Raw genomic sequence first — 27,027 nt, 5'->3', positions numbered from 1 at the left:
GTTCTGTCGGCTTAATAAGATATACAAACTACTATATATACCTAGCTAGGCTCTTTGCATTAGGACGCAGAGAGTTCAGATATGTTTCTGCGATTTTCACATAACAATTACAATGAGAAGTTCGATGATTTCGGATGGGTAACACAAGTTTGGAATTCAGATCTCTCTTTGAAGTCTCAGTGAATAATAGCAGTTAAACAAGTTCGGATCTCCACAAGAAGACAAGTCCAGATGTCTCTGAAATTTGGGTGTAAAATCACAATGAAGGATCCGCATGTCACTTTAGTCAAGGTCCCTCTGAAATTCGGGTAACCAAAAGCACAGTGACAAGTTCAGATGGTTGACTACAGTGATGCATTTGGAGCTTAGTACAACTCGTTGCCATATCAACTAGACAACAATTCGGATAAGGCACAGTATGGTACCACAACAAAGACTACTAAAGGAGTTATGTATCACAATGATTATGTGGGTTTTAAGTATAAATTTTGGTACTATGTTAAGAAGAAGGATATCAATGCTATGTTAAGAGAAATGTCTCTGTGCCATCATAGAAGTAAGGTCCAGATAATATGAGAGCAAGAAGGACGACAGTAAGAATACTTTGATGATGCCATGAAGGTCAAAATCGAAGAAGAAGGGAGGTTGACTGTCTAGAGGGTGTGTCTTGGTCTTGGAGTGGCTAATAGGCCAAGGGTCTTGGTCTTGGTATTTATCAATTGAAATCTCTATAAGAAGAATTTATGTGGGTTTTCCTCTCAACGAGTGAGAACTTTTAGGCTGGCTCATAACCTACATGATGCGCCTCTTGTCTATTTATGTTCTTGTATTGCTAATGTTTGATGAAAAGGAACACTAAGAATCTAATGTAAAGAAGAATCTAACCTAAAGAAGTAAAAATAAGTCACTAGCAGTGACCAAAGAAGAGAAATCAAATAATACTAATGCCCTAGATTTATCAAAAAGTTGAGCAAGCCGAGAAAAAGAAAATACATCCATCATTAGTACTCTTCCATGATCTAATAGGCCCTCCTACCAACAAGTCGAGCAAATCTAGAACGAAAGAAAATACATCCATCATTAGTACTCTTCCATGAAAGGCTCTCCCTCCCAGCAAATTGTCAACACACGTTGAGAATTCATTCTAAATGAAAAACAAGTTCAAACAAAACAAATTGACAATGTTTCTTTCACTATGACTATATTGCAATGAAACCAACTTATGTAAGAAAGCTACCTATAAAAGATGAAATTTTCACATACCGATTCATCTTAAATAGCTGTCTTGGCTAGTTTAATGGTGTATATGCTCATTTCTTAAAAGTATGTTCAATTCACAATGATTTTTTTTTGGCTACGAAGGGTTTGACAATGAATTGCTATTAAGTGTATGAATAGTTATGAATTTTTCTTTCACTAAAAGTAATAAAAATCATCTATATACCAAACAACCAATCATTTTAAATAGCTCTCTTGGCTAGTTTAATGGTGTATATTCTCATTTCTTAAAAGTATGTTCGGTTTGACAATGAATTGCTATTAAGTGTATGAATAGTTATGAATTTTTCTTTCACTAAAAGTAATAAAAATCATCTATATACCAAACAACCAATCATTTTAAATAGCTGTCTTGGCTAGTTTAATGGTGCATATGCTCATTTCTTAAAAGTATGTTCAATTCGCAATGAAACTTTTTTGGCTACAAAGGGTTTGACAATGAATTGCTATTAAGTGTATCACTAGTTATGAATTTTTCTTTCACTAAAAGTAATAAAAATCACCTATATACCAAACAACCAATCCGTGCCTGCAAGAGAAACATCTATATACTCAGAGAGTAAGGCAAACATATGAAATGCAGGTATAGGTAAAACAAACTAATAGAATATTGTTAAAATCAAGGAATGATCAAAACAATTAAACGACTCAAACTACAAGACCCTCAAATGTCTCTCTTAACGAAAGATTTAGGGGGGGACGTCTTTTCTAAGATATAACCAACATCGTTTTAATATTTTAAATCCCACTATAAACATGTCTAGGCAGTTATCTGTTGTTTGAATTATGGTAATGCATGCAAAAGTTAAGTGTTGAATTTGACAATTATTGCATGGATGAAAAAGCAATCCTCTAACGTGAAGTGGAACGTAAGCACTCAAATAGATTGTTCGTTAAGGATAGTTTAGAGTATGGGGATATTACAAATAAGTTGAGAAATACAGACATTTAAAGATATGTTATTTCACCGTTTCAATAAAAGTGATAAACCCAGCCTTTTGAGCTCGATAAGTAGAAGTAATCCACAATATAAAGTAGTGACGCATTTTGAAAGCCCAATCCCTCTGAAATTAAGTATTAAATATGTTAGAAACTGCTCGGGTGCTTATATTTCTAAGACAGATGAAGTGCTTATAGTTCTATGAAATCAGAAAAACTGAATTGTAGTGAAATCAGAGAAACTGAATTCTAGTGCGGTCGATACATATGCCAGTGTACGTAACGGGATATTTTTTATACTTTCAATGAATATTTATAGGAAAAGGCTCACCATAATGTGCTCAACAACTATCTTCCGTGACCAGCCCTTTTACACCAATGGCAATCTTCATTGGTAGATTTCTTCCACATTATATTTTTCTTCCAAGAGCAGGTTTGTCCTGATGTAAGGTTGAGTTTTTCGAAAGCACCATATTCTCAAACTTTAAATTGTCGAGTGTTTTACTACAAGAAGATGTTCATAAAAGAAAGAATAGTCCGTGATGACTGTAAATAAAATTGAGGACGTTGCTGAGAACATTTTTATGAAATAATGTTTTCATGGACGAAATGATATCAATCCAAGTTTTACACCAGTAAATGGGTAAGTAACATTGGCAGTAAGAATGATGAACAATCTTTGCATGATATGATCAAGTCCGCAATTGAACTAATGTTATATCGTTTGTGTTTTTTCAATTGCCAACCTCGTCCTATGTGAACATCTTGATATCAAAATAAATCTTACTATAGAAAGATGAGAAAATAATGAGCAATTCTTGACATATTAATAAAGCACATGACTTCATGTACAGACAGATGGAAACTCAAGATTGGTTGGGCAAGCTCGCTAACTTTACCAGTTCCCTTATCATGGGCAACTAATGTTGTAACAATGGGTTACGAGGAATAGAGGGCATTGCATACTTTTATGTGGAACCCTTTTTCACTGTGGAGATGCATGTGCTATAGCAATATATACATGTGCTATAGGTGTTGCAACTATTTCAATGGCATGAAAATCTGGGAAAATTAAAAGACCAGACCTGCTTAGAGCTCAAATCCCAGAATGATACTTGAGATTATAAGTACGAACATCACAAAATTCACTCAACCACGGGCTTATTTGGACCTCCAGCTTATACAACAAAAAAATGGTAAAGACTCTCAACTGATAAATCGAAAGGAAATATCAACCATTCCAAGGAAAAATGCTAGGATTCCCTTGCTCTTTTGGATGAATCACCGGCCTCATCTTCAAAGGGCTCAATACACCTCTTTCCTGTTATACCATTGCTTGTCAGGACCACTGGCTTCAAAGCAATACACTCATGCTTCACCAGGCTTGTGACAATGGCATAATCGGTAAATGTTCCTCTGGACTCTGATATTCGTTTTCTCTCTATAGGAGAAACATGCCCACATGTCGAGACCTCAACAGCTCTATTCCTCAAACTTTGTATTACATTTTCTAATCCATAATCGAAATCTTCCATTGCATCCTGCAAAATGGAAACACAAAGGATTAATTGAAAAGTACCGAAAAACCAGTTCAATGAGACCATATCCATCCGTTTTGAAAAGAAAACCAACTTGTCTCCAAGATTATTCTATTAGCAAATTGGATCTTATCATGTTTCAGAGGCAGGCTAGGAAGTATCAAAGCTTTTGTTAGATGCAGAAATGAATAAATGGTTTGGTAACTGTGCAAAAAGTCTTTGTAAACCAGTCAATCTGAACTGAAAGCAAGTAATCGTTAAGTTGTCATAACCAATTCTAATTAAGGAACTTCCTTAGAAGAACATGACTCTTTCGTAAGCTTGCATGCAAAAAGTCAAGCTACAATTATAACTTTGGAATCATTCACATCTGAATTTGTGATAACCAAATAGCATAGGAAAATGTTGTAGTTTGTAATATTTAATGATGACTATTTTTGAAAATATTTAGCCCAAGCGGAATATCTGAAACAGGACACACTCCTCTTATGCTGTGTCTTCTGTCCTCATGTAGGACATATGGACACTCAAGACACACAGGACTTGAGTGCCAAACACTCATGGGACATGTGTCCTGAATAGGGCACATGTACCATGCATGTCCAACACTCAGGTCATGTGTGTCTCAATGTTGGTCAATGACTAATGTCCTGTGCATTGGCATTGGTCAATTATTTTCACAGTACCAATACTTGGATCTTAACGCATGAACCGTAGAGCCAGCCACTTTTGATGATGGTGATCCTCTTAAGGGGTCATCTGCCAACCAACAGATGCATACTTACACTGGGTACGGTACTGTTACCACACACTTGGGATTGGACCCACATGGGAATTTCTTCAAGTGTGCGATAAGTTAGCCTACTCAATGAAAGAGGGACGGCCTTAATGGCCCCCCAACAGATCACATGCAATATGTAATGCTATCCAGCTCAGCAAGGAAAGGAAGGGCTCTTCTCGTTGGGGCCCACCAAAATTATGATTATGAGTTTATTTTTGTCACCAAAAAAGAATAGGGCGAAGCTATTTTTAGAGCTCCTTAGAAAATGTATTGAATGTAATATTTAAGTGCTGTTAACACACTTGGGATTAGGCCCACATGGGTATTTCTCCAGCTCCTTAGAAAATGTGTTGAACGTAGTATTTAAGTACGGTTAACACACTTGGGATTGGGCCCACATGGGTATTTCTCCAAGTGTGGGATAACTTCGCCTGGTCAATGAAAGAGGGATGGCTTCATGGCACCATAACAGATCACATGCAATATGTAATGCTATCCAGCTCAGCAAGGAAGGGGGGGCAATTCTCATTGGGGCCCACCAAAATAATGAATTTGAGTTCATTTTTGTTACCAAAAAACGATAGGGCACAGCTTTTTTTAGGGCTCCACATAAAATGTGTTGAATGTAATATTTTCCTTAGAAGGCACACTTTCTAGTGGGCCCCATTTTCCATGGATATAGCTGTTAGAAATTGATGGCTTGGGGGTTGAAGTTGGTCTTATTTATTCAACTCGCCCTGGTGTTGTTATGGTTGTTGAAGAACTGTAGACTAGGGACTTTGTTCTTTGTAAGAAGCTAGTGGATGGTCCATGTAGTATGCTCTTTTGAGGCTGAATTTGCCCTGTTCATCAAGTATCTCTCATCTAAAAGGTTCATCAATATTGGCCCTGCGATTAATTCACCCTGGTAAAATTGTTCTATCTTTCAGTTTGATTATCAATTGAAATATATTTCATGCTGGTTGTTTCTTTCTGCTAATGGTGGTGAAACCCATTTTGGACTATTTCATGGTAGTTTGAGTTTGCATGGGCTTTTGGTTTCCTGTCCACTTTTGGTGAACTTCACTGCTTACATTTAGAACCTAAATCAAGGATTTGGTAACATTTGGCTTGTATACATCAGCAAGGGTATCCTTTGTCCTTCCCTCTTGGTAGGGCGAGTTCCCTTTCTGAGTGGCCTACACCCCATTTTCTCGTTGGAGCAAGGCACTGCCATTTCTTTTTTCAGCCACAATTTTACCAATTAACTCTAACACTGTTGGCATCAGAGCTGAGTTTATCTGAGTACACGTCTATAAACCTGCTGCCATTAAGGACAGTGTACAGTCCATCTCTGTGAGGAAACAAAGGGTGCTGGTCCATACCCTCCTGTGCAAACTTGTTGGTAAGAATCTCAACTGTCCGGTATTTTAAATACAGGTTTGCATTGGGTAGTAATTCCTTATGTTGCACACCAGACATAACATGTACAAAGCTTTTCCCTTGGCAGTTGCAACGGAAATCTTAGAGGTATGCATGGCTATCTACTAACTGTTTGTAGAAAGTTATTGGAGAAATCTTTACCGCAGCCTATCTGAAAATTGTTGGTATAATGGTTGATAATATATTAGCATATGGGAGTATTGCTCTATGTTTGTAGATGCATATTCATCACTGCATGAGTGATTTCAAAACTTGTCACTTGAAATTTATGTGTGCTGTTAGTATGGGATGCACATAAGATTGTTTAAATGTTTGATGATGAAATGCTACAATAATTTGTTGTGTCTGCACCACAGTATTGATCTAAAGGCGTGCATGATGGTTATGAATTCATAATTGGTAGCTGTTGATGTTTTTGCAGCATCGGGCAGACATTCTCCCATGGGGTCATGCTGATTTGACTAGAGGAGAATGATACATTCACCCATGGGGCCATGCTGATTTGGCTAGGGGTGAATGGCCCAAGGGTAGTCTTTCTCCCATGGGGCCATGCTGATTTGGCTAGGGGAGATTGGCCCACGATGCTCACATTGTGCTCCAAGATGGAGTGATCTATTTTTTATAGATGGGTTTGAATTGTTTATTGATTGGGGTTTTTCACCCAACAGTGGGGTAAACAATTCTAGTCTAATGTTGAGTTGTGATGTAAGCTCCATTAGTCAAGGGGTTTCTTGTGATGAGGAGCCACCTTGATGCTCTCAACTCAATGTTATAGCTCTATATAAATAGACAAGCTTGTGAGAGGCAAATTACCAACATAGCAAGCTCATTAAATCTTTTCTAGTGGAGGAGAAAATCAGCTAAAGGAGAAATCTGTTGTCTTGGCTCATTTTCATTCCTATCTCTTCTTGAGGCTGCACGTGTGAATCTATTTGACCAATTTTGACCAGCTTCTTGGAGGCCACACTTGTGAGATGTTGACTGAGTTTGACCACAGCAAGTTGACCAAGTTTGACTGTTGTTTGACCAAGCTTTGACTGAGTTTTTTTTACCAGAGTTCAACCACATGTGTGAGCTGACCACAGTCACACATGCAGATTTGACCATAGACCGTTGACCACAGGGCTGAGTTTGATCAAGCCAAAGTTTGACTGCAGAACTGACTGTTTTGACAGGTTAGACAAGCATTGAATTGCAGCTAATTGACCAATTTTGATATTTTGACTTGTATATTGGCACAAATTTCTAGACAAATTGCTGATTTGTAAACCTTGCTGAAAATCAATTTCTCTTCAAGAAAAGATTGTTGGGCTTCCTAGGTGAAAAATTATGTCTATTGTGCATGATTGTCTTTCTATGATCTTTACTGTTTCCGCTGCATTTATAGTTCAGATTTTTTGTGTGTAGTTATTCAATGATATTGGTAGTATTAGAAATACTGGTTGAAAATCATTATTAAGTAATTATCAGAGCAGAGAATTGTATTCTATTTCTACTGCACTTGCCATAGAATTTCAACATGGTTTCAGAGCTTTGTTGAAGATCAACCATTGATTTCAGCATCAGATTTTAGCATTCAGCGGCTTGTTCAGATTTCAAATCTCTTGTCAAGATGGTGCTCAGATTTCAGATCTCTTGTCAAGATAGTACCCAGTCTCAAAGTAGAAGATAAGTTGGATGGTGCTACAAATTTCAGATCTTGGAATACCGAGATACTCTTTGTCTTGATGAAAATGAGATTCAAAACTATGTTGAATAAAGTGTCTCAAAACCAGAGGGAGCCAAGGAGAAAGCCAAGCATAAGAAGAATGAAGCAAAGGCTAAGAGGATCTTAATAGATTCCATAAAGGACCACTTGATTCCACATGTCGCTGAGTTGAGGACTGCCAAAGAGATGTATGATGCCTTGGTGGGATTGTTCAAGAGCAAAAAGGGATTGTTCAAGAGCAAAAACACTAGCAGGAAGTTGGCCTTGAGGCATCAACTCCGTAGTACCATGATGTCTAGATCAGATTCAATTGCCACTTTTCTCATGAGAGTCTCCCAATTGAGAGATCAACTTAGAGCCACTGGAGATGCCATTGATAATGTAGAGCTTGTTACAGTGACACTTAATGGATTTCTTTTTTCATGGGATCCATTTGTATAGGGTATTTGAGCACAGGTTGAGTTGCTCAAGTTTGATCAACTTTGGAATGATTATGTCCAAGGGGAGGCCAAATTGTTGTCCAAGAACAGCTTGGAGAGACCTCATGATGATGAAACTCAAGCCCTTGCAACTCATGCAAAGAAAGGAAAAGGAAGGAGAAACTTTGATAAGAAGAATACAGGTGAAAGACCAACTCCAGTTCAAGATTAGAAGAAGAAGGATCTTTCAAATATCAAGTGCTTCAAGTGTCATACATTTGTTCATTGTGCCTCCTTGTGTCCTCGAAAGAAAAGGAAGGGTAAGCAGCATGCATTAACAGCCGATGTTGATGATGACGATGAGCATCTACCACAGAAGAAGTCAAAGGAATCTAAACTTGATAAGATTGCAGATGAACTTCGGAAGGAATATTTCTTTGTCTCTACTGTTACAGGGACTATTACCAATAGTAGTCATATTTGGTTGGTGGACAATGTCGTTTCTAGCATGACAGGTTCACGAGATTCTCTCACTGATTTGATAGAGAAGGATTCAACACTATAGGTGGAACTTAGAGATAATGCCAAATATGCAATGAGGGGAATTGGGGCAACATCGTTTCAACTGGAGTCCATCATTTCAGCTGGAGTCTAGAGATTCTCTGCACACGGGAGATGTATTGTTTGTACCAGGATTGAAGAGGAACTTGCTCTCTATTTCAGCGTTGGAGGATAGAGGTTACAAAGTTGCATTTGTTGATGGTCAAGTTCTTGTATGGCCTAAGGGTTCGAGCATAGACTTAGCAGGAGTGATTGGTGTTCAAGAGGGAGGACTATATAGATTGTTAGGAAGTCCAACTCAGGTCTTGGTACATGATAGTATTAGTTTATTTGAGTTATGCTAAGAAACCAGACTTGTCCTAAACCCTCTGCGTGTCCCAAAGCGGAAGAATCAAACACGATTCGATGGGACACGTGTCCTCCGATCATGTCTGGGGACCGAGTCCATCGTGTCCCGATTTTGGGACACGTTTCCCCTTGATTAGCGTGTCGCGCAGCCCATAAAGGTCGGTTTCGGGCCATTTCACCCTCACTTTTCACTCTCTCTTGATGTGGGTGTGTGGGAGCAAATAGCAAAGGGTTTGGGAGCATTTTGGAGGCGATTCAAGCAACAGGTAAATGCATTTTGTTTCTATTTTTTTTGCATTTTTATTACAACAGTTTGCAAATGTATTTGTTTTACAAGTTTGTGCATTTTTTCTTCTTTTTTACAACATTCATGACTCAATCAAGGGCAGGGAAGGGGCAAAAGAAGGGAAGAATATTCCCATTCGAGATGCCCCTCCTATTCCAATTTCATCAGGGTCTGCAAGTGTTCCCTCTATTGGAAGTGGGGTTGCAACAACAGCTTCAAATGTCGAGGGAATAATTAATTTAGAAAGACAACAAGCTCAAGAAAACAAATATCCCTTGTGGAAGTATGTCACAAGAGAGCAAGGGCCAGGACCCAAGTTGAAGCGATGAGGCAATGTTGTTTGGAAATGTAACTATTGCAACAATCATTTCATGAGCACTTATTACCGTGTGAAATCTCGCTTGTTGGCTTTACCAAGTTGTGGAATTGCAACATGTACACCAGTGTCTTTAGCTAAGAGGAAAGAAATGGAAAAACAGGCCAATGTTGGTATGGCAAAGGTGGATGCAACATCTAAAAAAACAAGAATGATGATCCCCTTCCATTGTTGAGGAAAAGCAGCAGCAAATTTCCATTTGAGAGTTTTGGTGGGGGACAAGCAGCAAAAATAAAGGCAGTGGCAATTGGTCCTGTTACCCTCCATTTTTTGGGTAATATCCCTAGAAAAAAAAATTTCTACACAATGGTCCTCAGCGGACAGCCCCTTGCAGCCATCAACTAGCTCATTGTGCCATTTCTCCGCCACTTGAGCCAGCCATGTGTTCTCTCGCCCATTTGCCATGATCGTATGTTTGAAGGTGAGCCTCCCCAAGCTAAAGGTATACCTTGTCATTTTGAAATTGAGTCTTGTAGTTTGCTTATCATGGACACTTTTGGGTATCGATTAATGGGGGGATTCGGAAAAATGAATGGGCTAGATCTGTGCTTCAATCCCCTAGGCCCCTTTTAGGACTTAACCTTAGATTCTAGTATCATGGGATCTCTTTTATTGATCACTTGGTTTCAGGCATGGTATTTCATGGAAAACCCCGATTTTGTTTGCGTGGTCCTGCTCCCTTTTCTACTTACATTACCCCCTTTCCATTCAATATTACCCCATCCATCACTTCTCCCATGTGGGTCCACATTCCTCCATCAGGTCCACATAGGGTCAGCTCACCCCTTCCCCTTGCCAACACCTTGGGTCATGGATTTAAATGAAGCCCGGAGGTTGAAACAACTAAAAGAAAGTCAAAAGCATATATGGCCACATTCAAGACAAAAGCATTTAACACGTGGGAAAAAGCCATTACATGAAGCTCTACACCATCATCATGGCCATCACCCCGGTTCCATTCTATGAACCTTCCTCATCATATGGGAACCCATAATTGTCCCAACCCCTGGTGGGCAATGAACCGCCCCACCTTAAAGGGGGAATTCACTGCTAAATCTTAGACATCATGTCCTAACCCCTTGAGCCCCGAGCAGTTAATCAAAGAAAATCATAAAAAGGAAAAAGGCATATAAAGAAGGGTGGAAAAATCAAGGTCAGGGCACTCCATCTACCACGATTGCTCCCTCCTACACCTTATAAACCCAAATGTGGGCTTCCCTCTTATTAGCTACCCCTATGCCCCAGCATGTGACCCAAGGTTGCCCCCTTTCATTCACTACCTCATTCATCTATCTGCCACATGCCACCACCTTTTGGCGGATGTACCTTAACTATATTATCCCCTTTAGAAGTAGAAACCACCTAATAGGGTACTTGGTTAACCCCATTGGGAGTTTAGGAGACATTGGCACACCCAAAGCTCACTATGGAAGGGAAGGCTATTATGAAGTCCCCACCTGTGGTCCATGATTAGGTAAGCTCATTCACACGATTTCTCTAATGACTTGTTGTATTGGAAGCCTAGCGGACGCATTGGATCTTATGCAAGATTGCAGATGGTTTCCATTTGGGGTTTGGTCTCCCTATATGAGGTCTAAATCCTCCATAGGGCTACATTGGCACATATAGCGTGACCATTGAGAGCCATGTGAAAATTCGGAAACCCGAATCCTATTGCAGCAACTAGAAATTATTCTCCTAATTGTTATTTTAATTCACAATTTATTTACTGTTTCCTACAGCAAATACTAAACAACTCACATTGCAACCTTCACAAATAAAATACTGCGGAAGAAAAATAATGTTGGAAGAATAGATGCACACACACACAAATACATAGTTATTTTTGGACTAAGTCCCTGGAAAAACCCAACTCAGGAAAGCCGGTGCAACAGCTGAGGCTTTTATCTATTATGCAGTAGTAAATTTGAGTACAAATCTATCGAAGCTCAAATCTAGCTTTCCATACAGAGAAATAATTGATAGGAGATCTAGTTAGAAAAGTCTCACTCCCACCAATGATCTTACAATGACCTTGGCTCAATATGAGCTGCCCCTTGTTGCCTCTGCGTCAGCCTATGCAAATCTACATCCCACAACTCGGACCAATGTCTCTCTTGCTAACTGATTAGTTGCTATCTGGAAAATTGATCCTCCTGGCCTCTGGGCTCCCACTCTGGCTTCTGGCACTGAATTTCGACTTCTCCTCAGCAAAATACAAATCTCCCTCTGAAGCTCTGCGCTGCCTCTCTGTGGCACTCACTACCTCTCTGCTATGCACTCACCAGAATGGAGAAACTTCCTTCTGGTCTTACTATCCCTGCCCCTCTCTCACTGCTTCGACTGCACTAAATCACCTCTGGCAATTGACTGTTCTACTATGGAGCTCGATTTCCCAGCAAAATCGAATTCCTAGTCTCTCAACTGTGTTCTCCAACCCCCATCGAGGTTCTTCTTATAATCTCTTGTTGAGACATCAACAACCAAGATTAAAACATAATCGATGGCTAAGATTAACTAGAATTCTATCCATGTCTTCTTCTAGAAGATTCTCACAATGACTTAATTAATACCCTTTGATTAATCAGTTTTCCTAATTTTAGACTTAAGCAACATTAAAAAAGATTAATTATTTTAATTAAGTCATCTCTAGGTGGACTTTCCAAGAACGATGTCTAGATTTTGGAGAATACATGTATTCTAGCCTTTCCACAAAGTTTCGTGGCTAGAACACATCCGATGCTACAAAAATCATCAAGCCATAGGCCTCCATAGCAACAGATTGCACTTCATGGGTCCCCAAAACCATTCAGAGATTGTTTGTGGTTCACTTATTGGACGAGGAGGATGCACCTGATCCATCATGCCCAATTGACCCCAGATCTACACCACGCACTTGGCAAATAATCCAGGACTTCTACGATGATGTGGCATCTCCTATATTGTCATCCTAGCCCTTGAGGGAAACCTACAAACATCTTCGACCTGTTTGGAGACCCATGAGGACACTTGTGTGCCCCCACAGTCATTCAGAGCACAACAGGTTATTACAAGGGGCCAACCCCTTGTCCACTACTTTTGAGGGTCATATTCTTCATTGTGACACCCATGGACCTCATTAGGCCTCTTAAAGGGCCCTGCGACATGCATAGATTATTATTTGTCCTATTGAGAGGCTTATATTTTCATTTGTGAGCTAGTTTCGTGGGCTTGTCAACAAAGTTATGTCATTTGCACATTATTTTATTTTTAGGGGCTAATGTAGGGTCATTAGCTAAATCGAACTCCTAATTGGTGTATAAATAGGAGTTAGTTGGATTCATTTGTATCATCACTTGACTTGGGATCTCTCTATCTTTAGAGAATTTCGCACTTTTTCCTTGGAGGACTATTTTGGATGATGGATGAATTTTGATCTATGGATTTGGGCTATTTCTATCTTGGAGCTTCTTATTTGCAAATGTGATGTTGGTTGGACATACTCTCTAACATTGTAAGTGCAAATTTAACGTTATTTTCTTGTTGCTGCATACATTTGAATTTTGCTATAATTAGGGCTAATTGCTGCATGTATGGAATGTGGAATTATTCTTTGTATGGGCCATTGTAAGATGAATGAAATCTCCTAGAGATGATGTTATCTTGATAATCTTGCACCATTTGTATGAAGTATAAATGCTTGAAAGTCACTTTTCTTCTCTTTCCCTTAACATTGGACGAAGTTGACTTTTGTAGCCTCCTTGAACAATCCTTGACTCCATATCCTCGAGTGAATTAGGCACTCGTCCCTCAAAAAGGGTGACCATTTTAACCCTCTTTTACCCCTTTCCCTTTCTCCCTAGGTCTAGCCTCATTAGGTCATCTAGGGTATCAATTTCCTAGGAAACTGGCCATAAGAAAACTTCAATCTCCTAGATACAACTGTGTTGGTGGGTTCCCTTGCTCTCCTCCAAATTTGAAGCAATTCTGAAGGTGGGATTTCCGAATACCTCAAGCCCTAGCTCTAGGATCAAGTTTTGCCTAGGTGTTCCCAAGGCTAGAACCTAGTAGGATCAATTTGACATCTTTGGAAGAAAATCCTTGTTCAGTCCTTTCCCCTCACCTTGGCTAAGTTAAGAACATCATTAGTTGCCTAATATCCATTCCTTAACCTGGGTTGGGTCCACTTGGTATCGTGTGGTCCCATTCTTCACCAAACCTATTTATCAAAGGCTACTCGAGAATCCAAGCTCTGAAAAGGACTTTAGAGATTTGAGAACCTTCTTCATAGGTCTTATCCTTCTACCTCAATTGTCCAACCTCATCCCCTTTCCCTAGAAGATCAAGTCCCTTGCTTAAAAGGCAAGCAAGCACTATCCTTCCAACTCTTCTGGAAAGGGAATCATTTGGCTCACTCCACACCTTCATTGATCACTACTTTATAAGTGATTTCCCAACTACCGGGTCTCCTCCCATCAGTGAAAATCTGTAAAGAGTAGGGAGTCTTAGTTGTGATGACAGTGGGCTAAGTCTCCATAGTTGTCGTTGACCTAGCAGTTGTCCTCATAGGAACCCCTTTAGGTCCCATGCTAGTTTGTGCGGTAACATTTTGGCGCTGTTTCCAGGGCGGAAAAAGGTCTACCTCCCTAGTGAATCATTGAGGAATTGATTCATTGACAACATTTATAAATATTCCTCTGGCGACTCCACTCATTGTCCAATCCCCTAGTTTACTTGAAGGCAACAACATTCCTCCTTTGACTAGGGTTGATGCGTAAATGAGAAAGTGATCTCCATCACTTGTTGGAACCTCCCTTTTCCTCAAATTTGAGAAAGTTAATGATCAATCTCTAGAAATTGAGCAACGATCCCAAGCAATTACCGGAAAAATTTAACCGATGGTTGCACAAATTCAAAGGGGATGTCACTTGGACTACCCATGGTTTTATTGAAGAATTCTACTGGCACTTGTCCCCTAGATTGATATTTGATGAAGATAGAATCATTATGCTTTTTGCCTTATCACTTGAGGGACAAGCAAGGGAATTGTATCTTAGCCTTCCCCCTAGGTGCATTAAGGACTCTGATATATTTTAGGAACTATTCATGAAAAGGTGGTCATGTAATGCCCAAGGGACTTTCAATATTGAAAAGTTCTACCAAATAACCAAGGGAAGGGAAGACGTGCGAGAATTCATTCAAAAGTTTGATAGGGTAGTCAAAGATATACTTGATTGATTGAGGCCATCTGACGCCAATATTCTTGACAAATTCAAAAAGGTTATGGGTGGCCATCTCACCTATGTGCTGAGGGATAAGAAACCATCCACCTTAGCCGAGGCTAAAGAAATGGAAATGGAAGTTGAAGAAAACTTGTGAATATCAAGGGTTGACATCAATGCCCACCCGAGAGCTAAATTTGAAACCAAGAAGGAGAAACCCAAAGATCAACACGAAGAAATTCTCCTCGCTATTCTCAAAAATATGGATAAATTCACCGAAGAAGCCAACACACATGACAAGCTTTTTATGAATAAGATCACCGCCTTGGAAAGGGCCCAAAAATCAAGATATACCCCTAAAGGAAAGTCTTTTCCCAAGAAGCAAAATGAAGAAGATAAACCTAGCTCTTCTCAAATCCCGAACACATTGGCCCCAACTAATGTTGTTGAGCCAAACTCTTCATTAGATGATGAGGAAAGTGAACAAGATGACAGTGAGGATGAGCAAACAAATGAGCAAGCCAATATTGTGGAAGTTGATGTCTTCAACATTTTGCTAGGAGGATCATACATGCATCCTCCCATTAGTTAGGTCGTCCTCAAAGAAGAAAAGGAAGAACTTATTCTTAATGTTAATAGCCAGGGAAGGTTCAAAGGGGTCCACTATTCCTGAAAAGAAAAGGACAAAGACCCATCACCTCCTAAAGAATCACCTAAGGAAGATCCCTTACCTAAGCAAGCCCCTCCTAAAGAATTTGTCCCCAAAATTCTTCCCACAAATAATCCTCCAACAAAAGTGTTAGGATATTCCGACACATAGGAAATAATTAAGTATAACTTGTTCTAGTGTATAGTTAGGTAAAGTGTGTTTCTTTAGTACGTACTTTTTGTAACTTACAATCTGACAATCACGATATGTCCTAAACATGAAGTGATGTGACGGTTCACTCTCTCCTCAGTATTACCGACACTTGATCCATGGCTTAACACACGATTGGTCCATGATCTCTATTTAAAGAGCATGGAGGGTCATTTGTTAGGTGACCGTTCATGAGATAAGCTTATGTAAATTTTCTTTCTTTTACATTAATAAATTGCCTAAAGTGGTTGTGTTGGCTTAAGTCGTGAATTGTTTCCCTCTTTGAGGGTTTTAACCACGTCAAGAATACTGGTGTATTGATCTGCAATCTGTTTGTGAGCGGTGTCCTTTGGTGTTCTATCTGAGGAACTTACCCTGTAAATGCCTACATGGTATCAGAGTTATTCGAGGGTCGCATCCATTGGTGATCCAAATCTGAAGCCAGTACAACTGCATCCGACTGTCGTTTCCTAGATCTACTGTTTCTGACTGCTTTTGAGTCAAGAGGACTGCTCTATTGTGTTAGGAGCATCTATTCCAGTGGGGAACCTCTTTCGTTTCACACGAAAACGTTTCTGGTAGCCCTAACTACGCCATTTTAAGGTCTGGAGTTATACAGTCTTTATTTGCAGTTATAGTTATTTATCTCTCTTTATTTCGGTTTATAGTCATTTATAATTTTTTATTACCGGATCTATACATTTCATTTCTGCGTATGCTCTTTGCCCCGCGACTCTGTGCATCTGGGCAAACCAGAAACAGAAAGAAAGGATTTTTCTCATGCCTATGCTCTTCTCCGTTGCGCCTTAGCATGATCTCGGAAAATCAAAAACACTGAGGAAAATATTTAATTTCCGGCAAAATCTGACTTTTTAAGCCATAAGGCTTGGATTGCTTTTGCTTGTTCGTTTTTGGGTTGTGTGGGTTTTTTTTGTTTTGTAGGCAAAAAGAGGTTTTTCAAGTAAGCACGCACTCCAAAGCTTCAGTGGGCGAAAAAGTAAAAAAAACAAAACAAAACCAAAAACCCGCTTCCTCCTTTCCAAAAATTACTAACCTTTTAAACTAGCTCACTTGGTCCAAAGTTACTTTATGAGAATAGAGGTCTTGGGTTCAAGTCTTTCTTTTTATTGAGTTATTTTTTCAAAAATCACATGTAACTTATGTTTTAAAGTTATTTTATGTAAAAGTGTTCTCATCCATTATAAAAAGTGAGTCACTTATAATTTTAAACTCTCTTTATCTTTTATTTAAGTTACAATTTAGTGGATAGTTCATAAAGTACCATTGTAAAAGTGACTAAACTTCATTTTATGGTTGGAGTTCAGGAAGTTGTCACTAAGGAGAGATAGGCTCTAATGCCTCCTTCCTTCTCCTATTGTGTCATCTTTGTACATCCTTCAATCATATCCCAAGTTGTTCTTAAGGGGGGATGTTAAGATATTCTGACACATAGGAAATAATTAAGTATAACTTGGTCTAATGTATAATTAGGTAAAGTGTGTTTCTTTAGTATGTACTTTTTGTAACTTACAATCTGACAGTCACGATATGTTCTAGACATGAAGTGATCCGACATTTCATTCTCTCCTCGGTATCACTGACACTTCATTCGTGGCTTAACACCCAATTGGTCCATGATCTCTATTTAAAGAGCATGGAGGGTCATTTGTTAGGTGACCGTTCATGACAAAAGCTTATGTAAATTTTCTTTCTTTTACATTAATAAATTGCCTGAAGTGGCCGTGTTGGCTCAGGTCGTACACTGTTTTCCTCTTTGAGGGTTTTAACCACGTCAAAAATATTGGTGTATTGATCTGCGATCTGTTTGTAAGCGGTGTCCTTTGGTGTTCTATCTAAGGAACTTACCCTGTAAATTCCTACAAAAAGTAAATCAAAAGAAAGATCCTCCTAGGAAAGAATACAAGAAGAAGGAAAAGTGGAAGGAAGTTAAACTTGACATAGACATAGGGGTTGTTGTAGGAAAGATGACTATACCCGTTCTCCTAAAGGAAGTTGTTAAGCTTCTCGAGCAAAAGCAACAACTTAAGACATCCCTTGGAATTCAAGATGAGGAAATACTTGAAAAATTGCAAAACATTCACATTCTCAATCGAAACCCAGGGCATAAACCCTTCTTGCTCACTTTGGCTATTAATGACCTCTTCCTACACAATTGTGCGTTAGATTCTGGTGCTTCCGCCAATATCATGCTTTTGACTATTATGAAGCATTGAAGCAATTGGGTCTCAACATCACTCGACCATATAAAAGGGTGTATGGTTTTAATTCCAAACATGTGGAAGTGGAAGGCATCATCAAAGATCCTAAAGTCTCTTTAGCTAGGAATCCTGATATATCCTTCCTCGTGGATGTTATTGTCATTGATATACTTTATGTGTGGGGGATGTTGTTATCCCGTGTGAAAATTTGGAAGACCCAAATTTCTATTGTGGCAACTAATTAAGTATCTTCTATTTGTTAAATTACTGAACAAATTATTTACTGCACCCTACAGCAAATACTGAAACTAATACATTGCAGCCTTCACCAATTAAATTAAATGCAGAAACAAGAAACTGAGCAACAAAGAAATACACAACACATGACACCGTTATTTTCGAACAAATGTCCCTGGAAAAACCCAGTGCGGGAAAACAGGTGCAGCCGCTGAGGGTTTTTATTATTAAGCAGTAGTTTTCTGAATACAATCTTTGGATGCCTTACTGGCTATCCAATACAGAGAATCTTACTAGCAGAAGATTAGTGAGAAATACCTAACACTATCACTAGCGATCTAAAACTGATCCAAGCCCTGGATGGCTGGCCCTACGCTGGCTCTGCGCAACTACTGCATTAGCCTACGTAGTTCTGCGTCAACCTCTTTGGGGACCTGCATCACCTCTTCTTGGATATCTTGTTGTCTGGAGCTTTGTTCCTCCATCTCTCCAGTCTCACACCCCGGCTTCTGGCCTCAGCGCTACTTCTGCGTGAGCTTACGTTGCCCACCACGGCCTCTACATGAGCTTACGCTGCCCACTGCGGCCTCTACGCTGCCTCTTCTAGATCTCTCTCTGCCTCCTCTGCGATGTATTCCCGAATCAGGAAACTCTCCAACCAGAACTATCCCTACCCCTCACTACAAGAAATAACTTCGATCTTCTCTCTAGCAACTGTTGCGTTGCCCTCTTTGAGAAATTTGATCTCTTGATCTCTCTCCAATGTGTTTTCCAAATGCCCATCTAAGTCCTTCTTATAATCCTCTAGTTGAGTAATCAACGGCCCAGATTAGATTCTAATCAATGGCTCAAATCATTTCGACTCGATCTTCATCTTCTTCTAGAAGTTTCACCCTCATTTTGAGGCTTAGAGCACATCCGATGCTGCCAGAAATCAACATCTCAGAAATGGGGAGCTACCGTTGGGGGGCATGTTCAAATGGATTTATCATACGCAACCATTCCCCAATCCGTTGGCACCCCTTTTATCCTTTATAGGGAACCTGCTTATTCGCCGCATGTGATCAAGCCTGGAGCATATTATGGAAAATGTTAAAGCGAGAGACCTTCCCATATTCTCCCTACCCAGGAAATTCGAATCCTCAAGCGACCAATCTCTCAAGCAAGCAAGAAATGGAAGCCTAGGAAAAAATATAGGGTTGGGGACCTAGTCTTGGTAGATAAGGACCCTGTACTCGTCAGGATTCATGGAAAGGTTGGAGGTGACTATTACTACATTGCTAAACTTAACGATAAACTTTGGCCTGAGCCGGTCAAATTAAGTCGTATCACCTCCTTCCTTGAGACTTGACATTGTACTATATGCATGGTAGGGTAGGATGCATTGCACGTTGATTTTTGCATTAGAAATAGCATCATATGATATTTCTCATGGTAAATTAGTTGCGCTTAGATTAAAATCTACATATATTTATATTTTTGTCGATTTTATGGCTTAACATATTAGCATGTGCGATCATGAGATGTCGCGAAAGCATGTTGCCTCGTGTTTTTTCCATCCGTTATATGTGCAGGTGACAAGTTTGCGATAACCAAGCGATTGTTGGACTTCTCATGACCCCCACTTCGAGTAGATTTACCCACTTCTTCAAGAGATCACCTCCCAGTTGGAGCCAAATGTTACCCACCATTTTGTGGGTAATATCCCTAGGAGAAAAAAATTCTCAACAATAGTTCTCAACCAACAGCCAGTAGCCCCTTGCAGCCATCAACTATCTCATTGTACCATCTCTCTGCCACCTCAGCCAGCGATGTGATCCCTCACCCATCTGCCATTATCATATGCTTGAACGTGGACCTCATGAAGCTAAAGGTATGCCTTGTCATTTTGAAATTGAGTCTTGTAGTTTGCTTACCATGGAAACTTCTGGGTATGAATTAATGGGGGGACTCGGTAGAAAGAATGGGCTAGGTTTGTGTTTCTGTCCCCTAGGCCACTTTTAGGACTTAACCTTGAATTCTAGTCTCGTGGGGTCTCTTTTACTAACCACTTGGTTTTAGGGATGGTATTTCATATGAAACCCCGATTTTGGTTGCGTGGTCCTGTTCCCTTTATCTGCTTACATTACCCCCTTTCCATTCATTATTACCCCATTCATCACTTCTCCCACCTGGGTCCACATTCCTCCATCCGGTCCACATAGGGTCAGCTCACCCCTTCCCCATGCCCACACCTTGGGTCATGGCTTGGAATGAAGCCCGAAGGTTGATGTAGCTAAAAGAAATTCAAAAGCATATATGGCCACATTCAACAGGAAAAGTACCACAAAATGCAAAAAGATGGTCGAGACAAAAGCATTTAGCACGTGGGCAAAAGCCATTCCATGAAGCTCTACCCCATCATCATGGCCATCACCCTGGTTCCAACAAGTTCTATGAACCTTCCTCATCATATAGGAACCCATGATTGTCCCAACCCCTAGTGGGAAATGAACCGCCCCTCCTTAAAGTGGGGAATTCACTGTTATATCTTATATGTCATGCCCTAACCCCTTGAGCCCCGAGTAGTTAATCAAAGAAAATCATAAAAAGGCATATAAAGAAGGGAGGAAAAATCAAGGTCAGGGCACCTCATGTAACATGATTGCTCCCTTCTACACCTTATAAACCAAGTGTGGGCTTCCCTCTTATCAGCTACCCCTATGACCCAGCATGTGACCCGGGGCTGACCCCTTTCATTCCTTACCACATTCACCTATCTGCCACATGCCACCACATTTTGATAGATGTACCTTGACTATATTATCCCCTTTAGAAGCAGAAACCACCTAATAGGGTACTTGGTTAACCCCACTGGGATTTTAGGAGACAATGGCACACCCAAAGCCCATTATGGAAGGGCAGGCCATTATAAAGTCCCCACATGTGGTCCATGATTAGCTAAGTTGATTCACTCGATTTCGCTAATGACTTGTTGTATTGGAAGCCTAGGGGACGTATTGGATCTTATGCAAGATTGCATATGGTTTCCATTTGGGGTTTGGTCTCCCTACATGGAATCCTAATCCTCCAAAGGGCTACATTAGCACATATAGGATGAGCGTTGAGTGCCATGGGCCTCCATAGTTACAGATTGCACTTCATGGATCCCCACAGCCATTCAGAGATTGCTCGTGGTTCACTTATTGGACGAGGACGATGCACCTGATCCATCATGCCCAATTGACCCCAAATCTACACCACACACTTGGCAAATGATCCAAGACTTCTACGATGATGTGGCATCTCCTATATTGTTATCCTAGCCCTTGAGGGTAACCTATAGGTATCTTCAACTTGTTTGGAAACCCATGAGAACACTTGTGTACCTCCACAATCATTCGGAGCACCACACGTTACTAGAAGGGGCCAACCCCTTGTCCATTGTTTTGAGGGTCTTATTCTTCATTGTGGCACCCATGGACCTCATCAGGGCTCTTAGAGGGCCCTACGACATGCATAGATTATTATTTGTCCTCTTGAGAGGCTTATCTTTTCATTTGTGAGCTAGTTTGGTGGGCTTGTCACCAAAGTTATGTCATTTGCACATTATTTTATTTTTAGGAACTAATGTAGGCTCATTAGCTAAATCGAACTCCTAATTGGTGTACCAATAGGAGTTAGTTGGATTCATTTGTATCATCACTTGACTTGGGATCTCTCTATCTTTAGATAATTTCGCACTTTTTCCTTGGAGGACTATTTTGGATGATGGATGAATTTTGATCTATGGATTTGGGCTAATTCTATCTTGGAGCTTCTTATTTGCAAACGTGATGTTGGTTGGATATACTCTAACATTGTAAGTGCAAATTTAACATTATTTTCTTGTTGCTACATACATTTGAATTTCGCTATAATTAGGGCTAATTGTTGCATGTATGGAATGTGGAATTATGTGTCTATTTAGCTTATTCTTTGTATGGGCCATTGTTAGATGAATGAAATCTCCTAGAGATCATGTTATCTTGATAATATTGCACCATTTGTATGAAGTATAAATGCTTCAAAGTCACTTTTCTTCTCTTTCCCCTAACATTGGACGAAGTTGACTTTTGGAGCCTCCTCGAACAATCCTTGACTCCATATCCCCAAGTGAATTAGGCACTAGTCCCTCAAAAAGGGTGATCATTTTAACACTCTTTTTACCCCTTTCCCTTTCTCCCTAGGTCTAGCCTCATTAGGTCATATAGGGCATCAATTTCCCGGGAAACTAGCCACAAGAAAACTTCAATCTCCTAGATACAACTGCGTTGGTTGGTTCCCTTGCTCTCCTCCAAATTTGAAGCAATTTTGACAGTGGGATTTCCGAATACCTCAAGCCCTAGCGCTAGGGTCAAGTTTTGCCTAGGTGTTCCCAACGCTATAACCTAGTAGGATCAATTTGACATCTTTGGAAGAAAATCCTTGTTTGGTCCTTTCCCCTCACCTTGGCCAGGTTAAGAACATCATTGGTTGCCTAATATCCATCCCTTAACCTGGGTTGAGTCCACTTGGCCTCGTGTGGTCCCATTCTTCACCAAAGCCTATTTATCAAAGGCTACTCGAGAATCCAAGCTCTCAAAAGGATTTTAGGGATTTGAGAACCTTCTTCATAGGTCTTATCCTTCTACCTCAACCCTCCAATCCTCATCCCCTTTCCCTAGAATATCAAGTCCCTTGCTTAAAAGACAAGAAAGCATTATCCTTCAGACTCTTCTGGAAAGGGAATCATTTGGGTCACTCCACACCTTCATTGATCTACACTTTATAAGTGATTTCCCAACTATCGGGTCTCCTCCCATCGGTGAAAGTCTATAAAGAGTAGGGAGTCTTAACTATGGTGACAGTGGATTAAGTCTCCATAGTTGCCCTTGACCTAGTAGTTGCCCTCATGGAAACCCCTTTGGGTCCCATGCTAGTTTGTGTGGTAACAGGTCCAATGGACAAGATTTTTCAGAAAGAGAAATGGGAAGAGCTTGATCTCACCATTGCATTCTTTTTCTATCAGAACTTCATATCCTTTAATGTTGCACGCTCACCTTTATTTATTGAGATGTGTCGAGCTCTAACTCAAGGGGCTCCATCAAGGTATGTGCCTCTTGGGTCAGAGAAGCTTAGAACCACATTGTTGACTAAGGCAAAGAAAGAGGTGGACAAAATGCTTGAGCCTATTAAATCAGCATGGCCAACATCTGGGGTTAGTATTGTTTCTGATGGATGGACAGATCTAGCACGCCACCCACTCATCAACTTCATGGTGTCTTCCTTGAATGGTCTAGTTTTCTTGAAATCAATGGATGCACTTGGACAATACAAGGATGCACAATATATGGGTGAGTTGTTCATTAAAGTTATTGAAGATGTAGGTGTTGATTCTTGTGTGCAAATCATTACAGATAATGCACCTGTTTGCAAGGTTGCTAGCATGATTGTGGAAGCTAAATATCCACAAGTATTTTGGACATCTTGCATTGTCCATTCCTTGAATTTAGCACTTAAATCTATTGCTTCTGATGTGCTTTGGATTGGAAGTATTATTGAGGATGCACGGCATATCCGCAACTTTGTACAAAATCATACAAATGCCCTCACAATCTACAAAGAGTACACCAATCTATCATTGTTGAAGATTGCAGATACACGATTTGCCTCTTCATTCATCACGTTGAAGAGGTTGAGGGAGGTCAAGACCGCTCTTGGGGCCATGGTTATTTCAGAGTTTTGGTCTTTTTGGAGAAAGACAAATCAAGCAACCTCAAAAAGAGTGAAGGACACAATGTTAGATGATGCTTGGTGGGAGAGGGTAGATCTACTTATTAAGAGCATGGACCCTATCATTTCTTGGCTAGAATTTGCAGATACAAACCAACCCATCCTAGGAGAGGTTTATGAGGGATGGGATCCCATGATTGACTCTGTAAGGAGCATTGTTTGACAGAGTGAATGCCCCGAGTATGAGAAATCATTAGAGGCTTTCTTCACCACCATACAGGATATTCTTGTCAACATATGGGACAAGAATTGGACACCTTTGCATTGTTTGGCTCACTCATTAAGCCCAAAATACCAGTGATGATAATATCGGCAAGATATCGCCGAATATCAGAAATATCGCGATATTTTTGGCGAGCTGAAATATCGCCGAGAAAATATTTCGATATTTTTGGCTCCCAGAAATATCACAATATTTCCAAGATATCGTTGATATCTCGGCAAAATGTCGCGAGACGACATAAAATATCGCCGAGCGTGTTATGCCGTGGCTAGAAAAAGGGAAAATCATTTTTTTCTTCATTTCTATTTTTGAGTGTTGGAGAAGGAAGGGGAAGAGTTTTGTGGTGGTTGTCAAGGAGGGTTTGAGGATCAAACAACGATTATCACCACCAACTAAGCTTTTTTTGTGGATCAAAGATTGAAGAACAGTGAGACAAACTTCATTTCTTCCATTAACAAGTATGTTCTTAAAAACCCCTATGTTAATGATTTTTTCATAGATTTAGGGTTATGCTTGCTTGCCTCCTTGCCTACCAACATTTTGTTTCTTTGATTTTTTCCATTTGCTATGATTTTCATGCCCATGAGCCAATGCAAGGGTTTTCTCCATATTTGGACAGCAAGCTTCATTTTTTTTTCAACTTTCTTATGCACCGTCTTACTGCCATTTTTCATTCACATTGCAAAATACAAATAATGTAGTAATTTTTTTTAAATGAGGTGCTTATTACTTATTATTTTTTGTGTTGGGGGGTTTAATGCCAATTTTTTGTTTTTTTGTGCCCTAGGTTTGAATTAGTTCACTACAAATGTCAAATATGCCAAAAGCATTGGACCCATTTTGGGAGTATGGGGACATTGTTGGTGGGGCAAATCGGGCATATATATCATGCAAATTGCGTGGGACCAAGATGTCAGGAGGGGTTACAACAATTGAAATACCATCTGGCTAGACTCCCTGCACATGATGCAGATATAATGCCTTGTATGGTTTCTAGTGCAGAGGTTATACAAAAAGCTCTTGAAGCAATTGCTGAACAAGACAGAAAGAAAGCTGCTAGGGAGAGGCCAATGGTCTCAAATATATAGCTGCTAGTTTTATTTGTTTTGATAAGTTTATAACTCATGATGATGAAATACTTTTAAAGTTTTATATATGTGATGTTATTTTGTTCGAGTCCTTGATTGGACAATTATCAAGGATCAACAAGATATGTGATGTTATTTTGTTTGAGTCCTTGATTGGACAATTATTAGGGATCAGCAGGGTTTGGTATCGCCTTTGAAGTTTGATGTCTCATTTCTATCTGACATCGTATATATCAATGCTTTCTTCATATTTATGTGCCAATGTGTTTAGTTCATGTTGTTATTGCTTTATATGTTTAGAAATCTGAAAAAAAAAAAAAAAAAAAAAAAAAAAAAAATGAATATATTATGCATTTTTTAAGCTTGCCGATATTTGTTGATATTTTGCCGATATTTTCGTTGATATTGCCGATAAGATGTTTTATGGACCCTCACCGATATTTTTCCGATACCGATATTTTCAACACTGCAAAATACTACAGCCATGAGTCGCTGAATGGTGGACCTTCCCGTAGATTCCATTCTCACATGGAAGGTGAAATTTCACAGGGGAGGCAGGACGCATTGAGGCGGATTTTTCAGGATAGCGCATCCCTTGATAAGGTGGACGATGCCTTTGCATAGTTTTCCACTGGCACTGGTCGATTTGCAGGATATGATGTGATTAGAGACAGGGGGCTAAGAAGCCCTATTCTTGGTGGTCAACTCATGGGGTAACAAGCCCTCCTCAATAGCAGTTAGCCATGAGGCTCCTCTCTCAGGTGACTTCATCCTCTTGTTGCGAGAGGAATTTAAGCACATATGGGAATTTGTATAGTGTCAAGATGAGCAGGGTTGAGTAGTCCAGGGCAGAGACAATGGTGTATGTGCATAGCGACCTTCGTCTTATTTACAGGCAGAGGGATAAGTGGCTGAAGGGAAAGACAAAGACATGGGATGTCTTTCTGAATGATATGGGTTTGGACAACAGTGTTGAGTTGGCATTGGCCAACTTAGATCTTAATGAGCCAGTGCTAAATCCTGTCACTTTCGATGATGGCGATACTGTTGAGGGGTCATCCTCCACACTAGCAAATGCAAAGATGACACTGGATACAGAGGAGGAGGATGCAATGGAGGAGAGCAATGGTGACCATGATGATGACAGTGATGTTGATTTTGATGATGATGATTGATGACTCATGAGCTACCTACTACCTTGTACTTGTAGTTGTTTTCATTTTGTATTTTTTATTTCTATTTGCCATTGGCATTGCTATTACCTATGTAGCACATTTTGATTTTGATGACTTTTATGAGAAAACTAGAGTTTCTTGTGGTTCTCGTATTGGATCATTGATGAATCTGTCACAATTGTATTTGTATGCATAATGTTACTTTGTAAAACTGACATCTAGATGAACATCTATGTTTGAATCAATGAATTTGTATCATGAATAAGAATTTGTGTAAGAAATACCTAATTTTAATATATATATATATATATATATATATATATAACATGTCCAGTTATGGGGGGTCAACGTGCCAGTGTCGAACACTCAAATCCTTGTGTCCTGTGTATTCCATGTCCCCGTGTCAGGTGACTTAGGGAAGAAGCATTTACAGGTAAGAAGCCAAGTGTGAATCATCTTCGAATATTTGGGTGTCCTGTGTATATACATATACCCAAGGACATGAGAAATAAGTTGGATCCTATCAGTCTAAAGGGCATCTTTGTTGGGTATAGTGCTTCATCTAAGGCATACAAA

General features: G+C 39.8%; 1 protein-coding gene across 1 annotated transcript in view; it reads right to left on the bottom strand.

The window, feature by feature from the left end:
* Positions 1-2,988: 2,988 nt before the first annotated feature.
* The window catches only part of SRT1 (sirtuin 1), a 318,614-nt gene continuing 294,575 nt past the window's right edge, over positions 2,989-27,027 (bottom strand). Inside the window, exon 14 of the mRNA XM_089395271.1 lies at positions 2,989-3,758. Coding sequence (XP_089251397.1) covers positions 3,471-3,758 — 288 coding nt within the window. The 3' untranslated portion in view covers positions 2,989-3,470. The remainder of the gene's footprint in view (positions 3,759-27,027) is intronic.

This window comes from Pinus tabuliformis, chromosome 1_2 (genome assembly GCF_031772625.1).
Source record: "Pinus tabuliformis cultivar Carrire ecotype Pingquan chromosome 1_2, CPIR1, whole genome shotgun sequence".
Classification (NCBI taxonomy): Eukaryota; Viridiplantae; Streptophyta; class Pinopsida; order Pinales; family Pinaceae; genus Pinus; species Pinus tabuliformis.
Note: the sequence above shows the minus strand (reverse complement) of the source record. Positions and strands in the feature narration are given on the sequence as shown.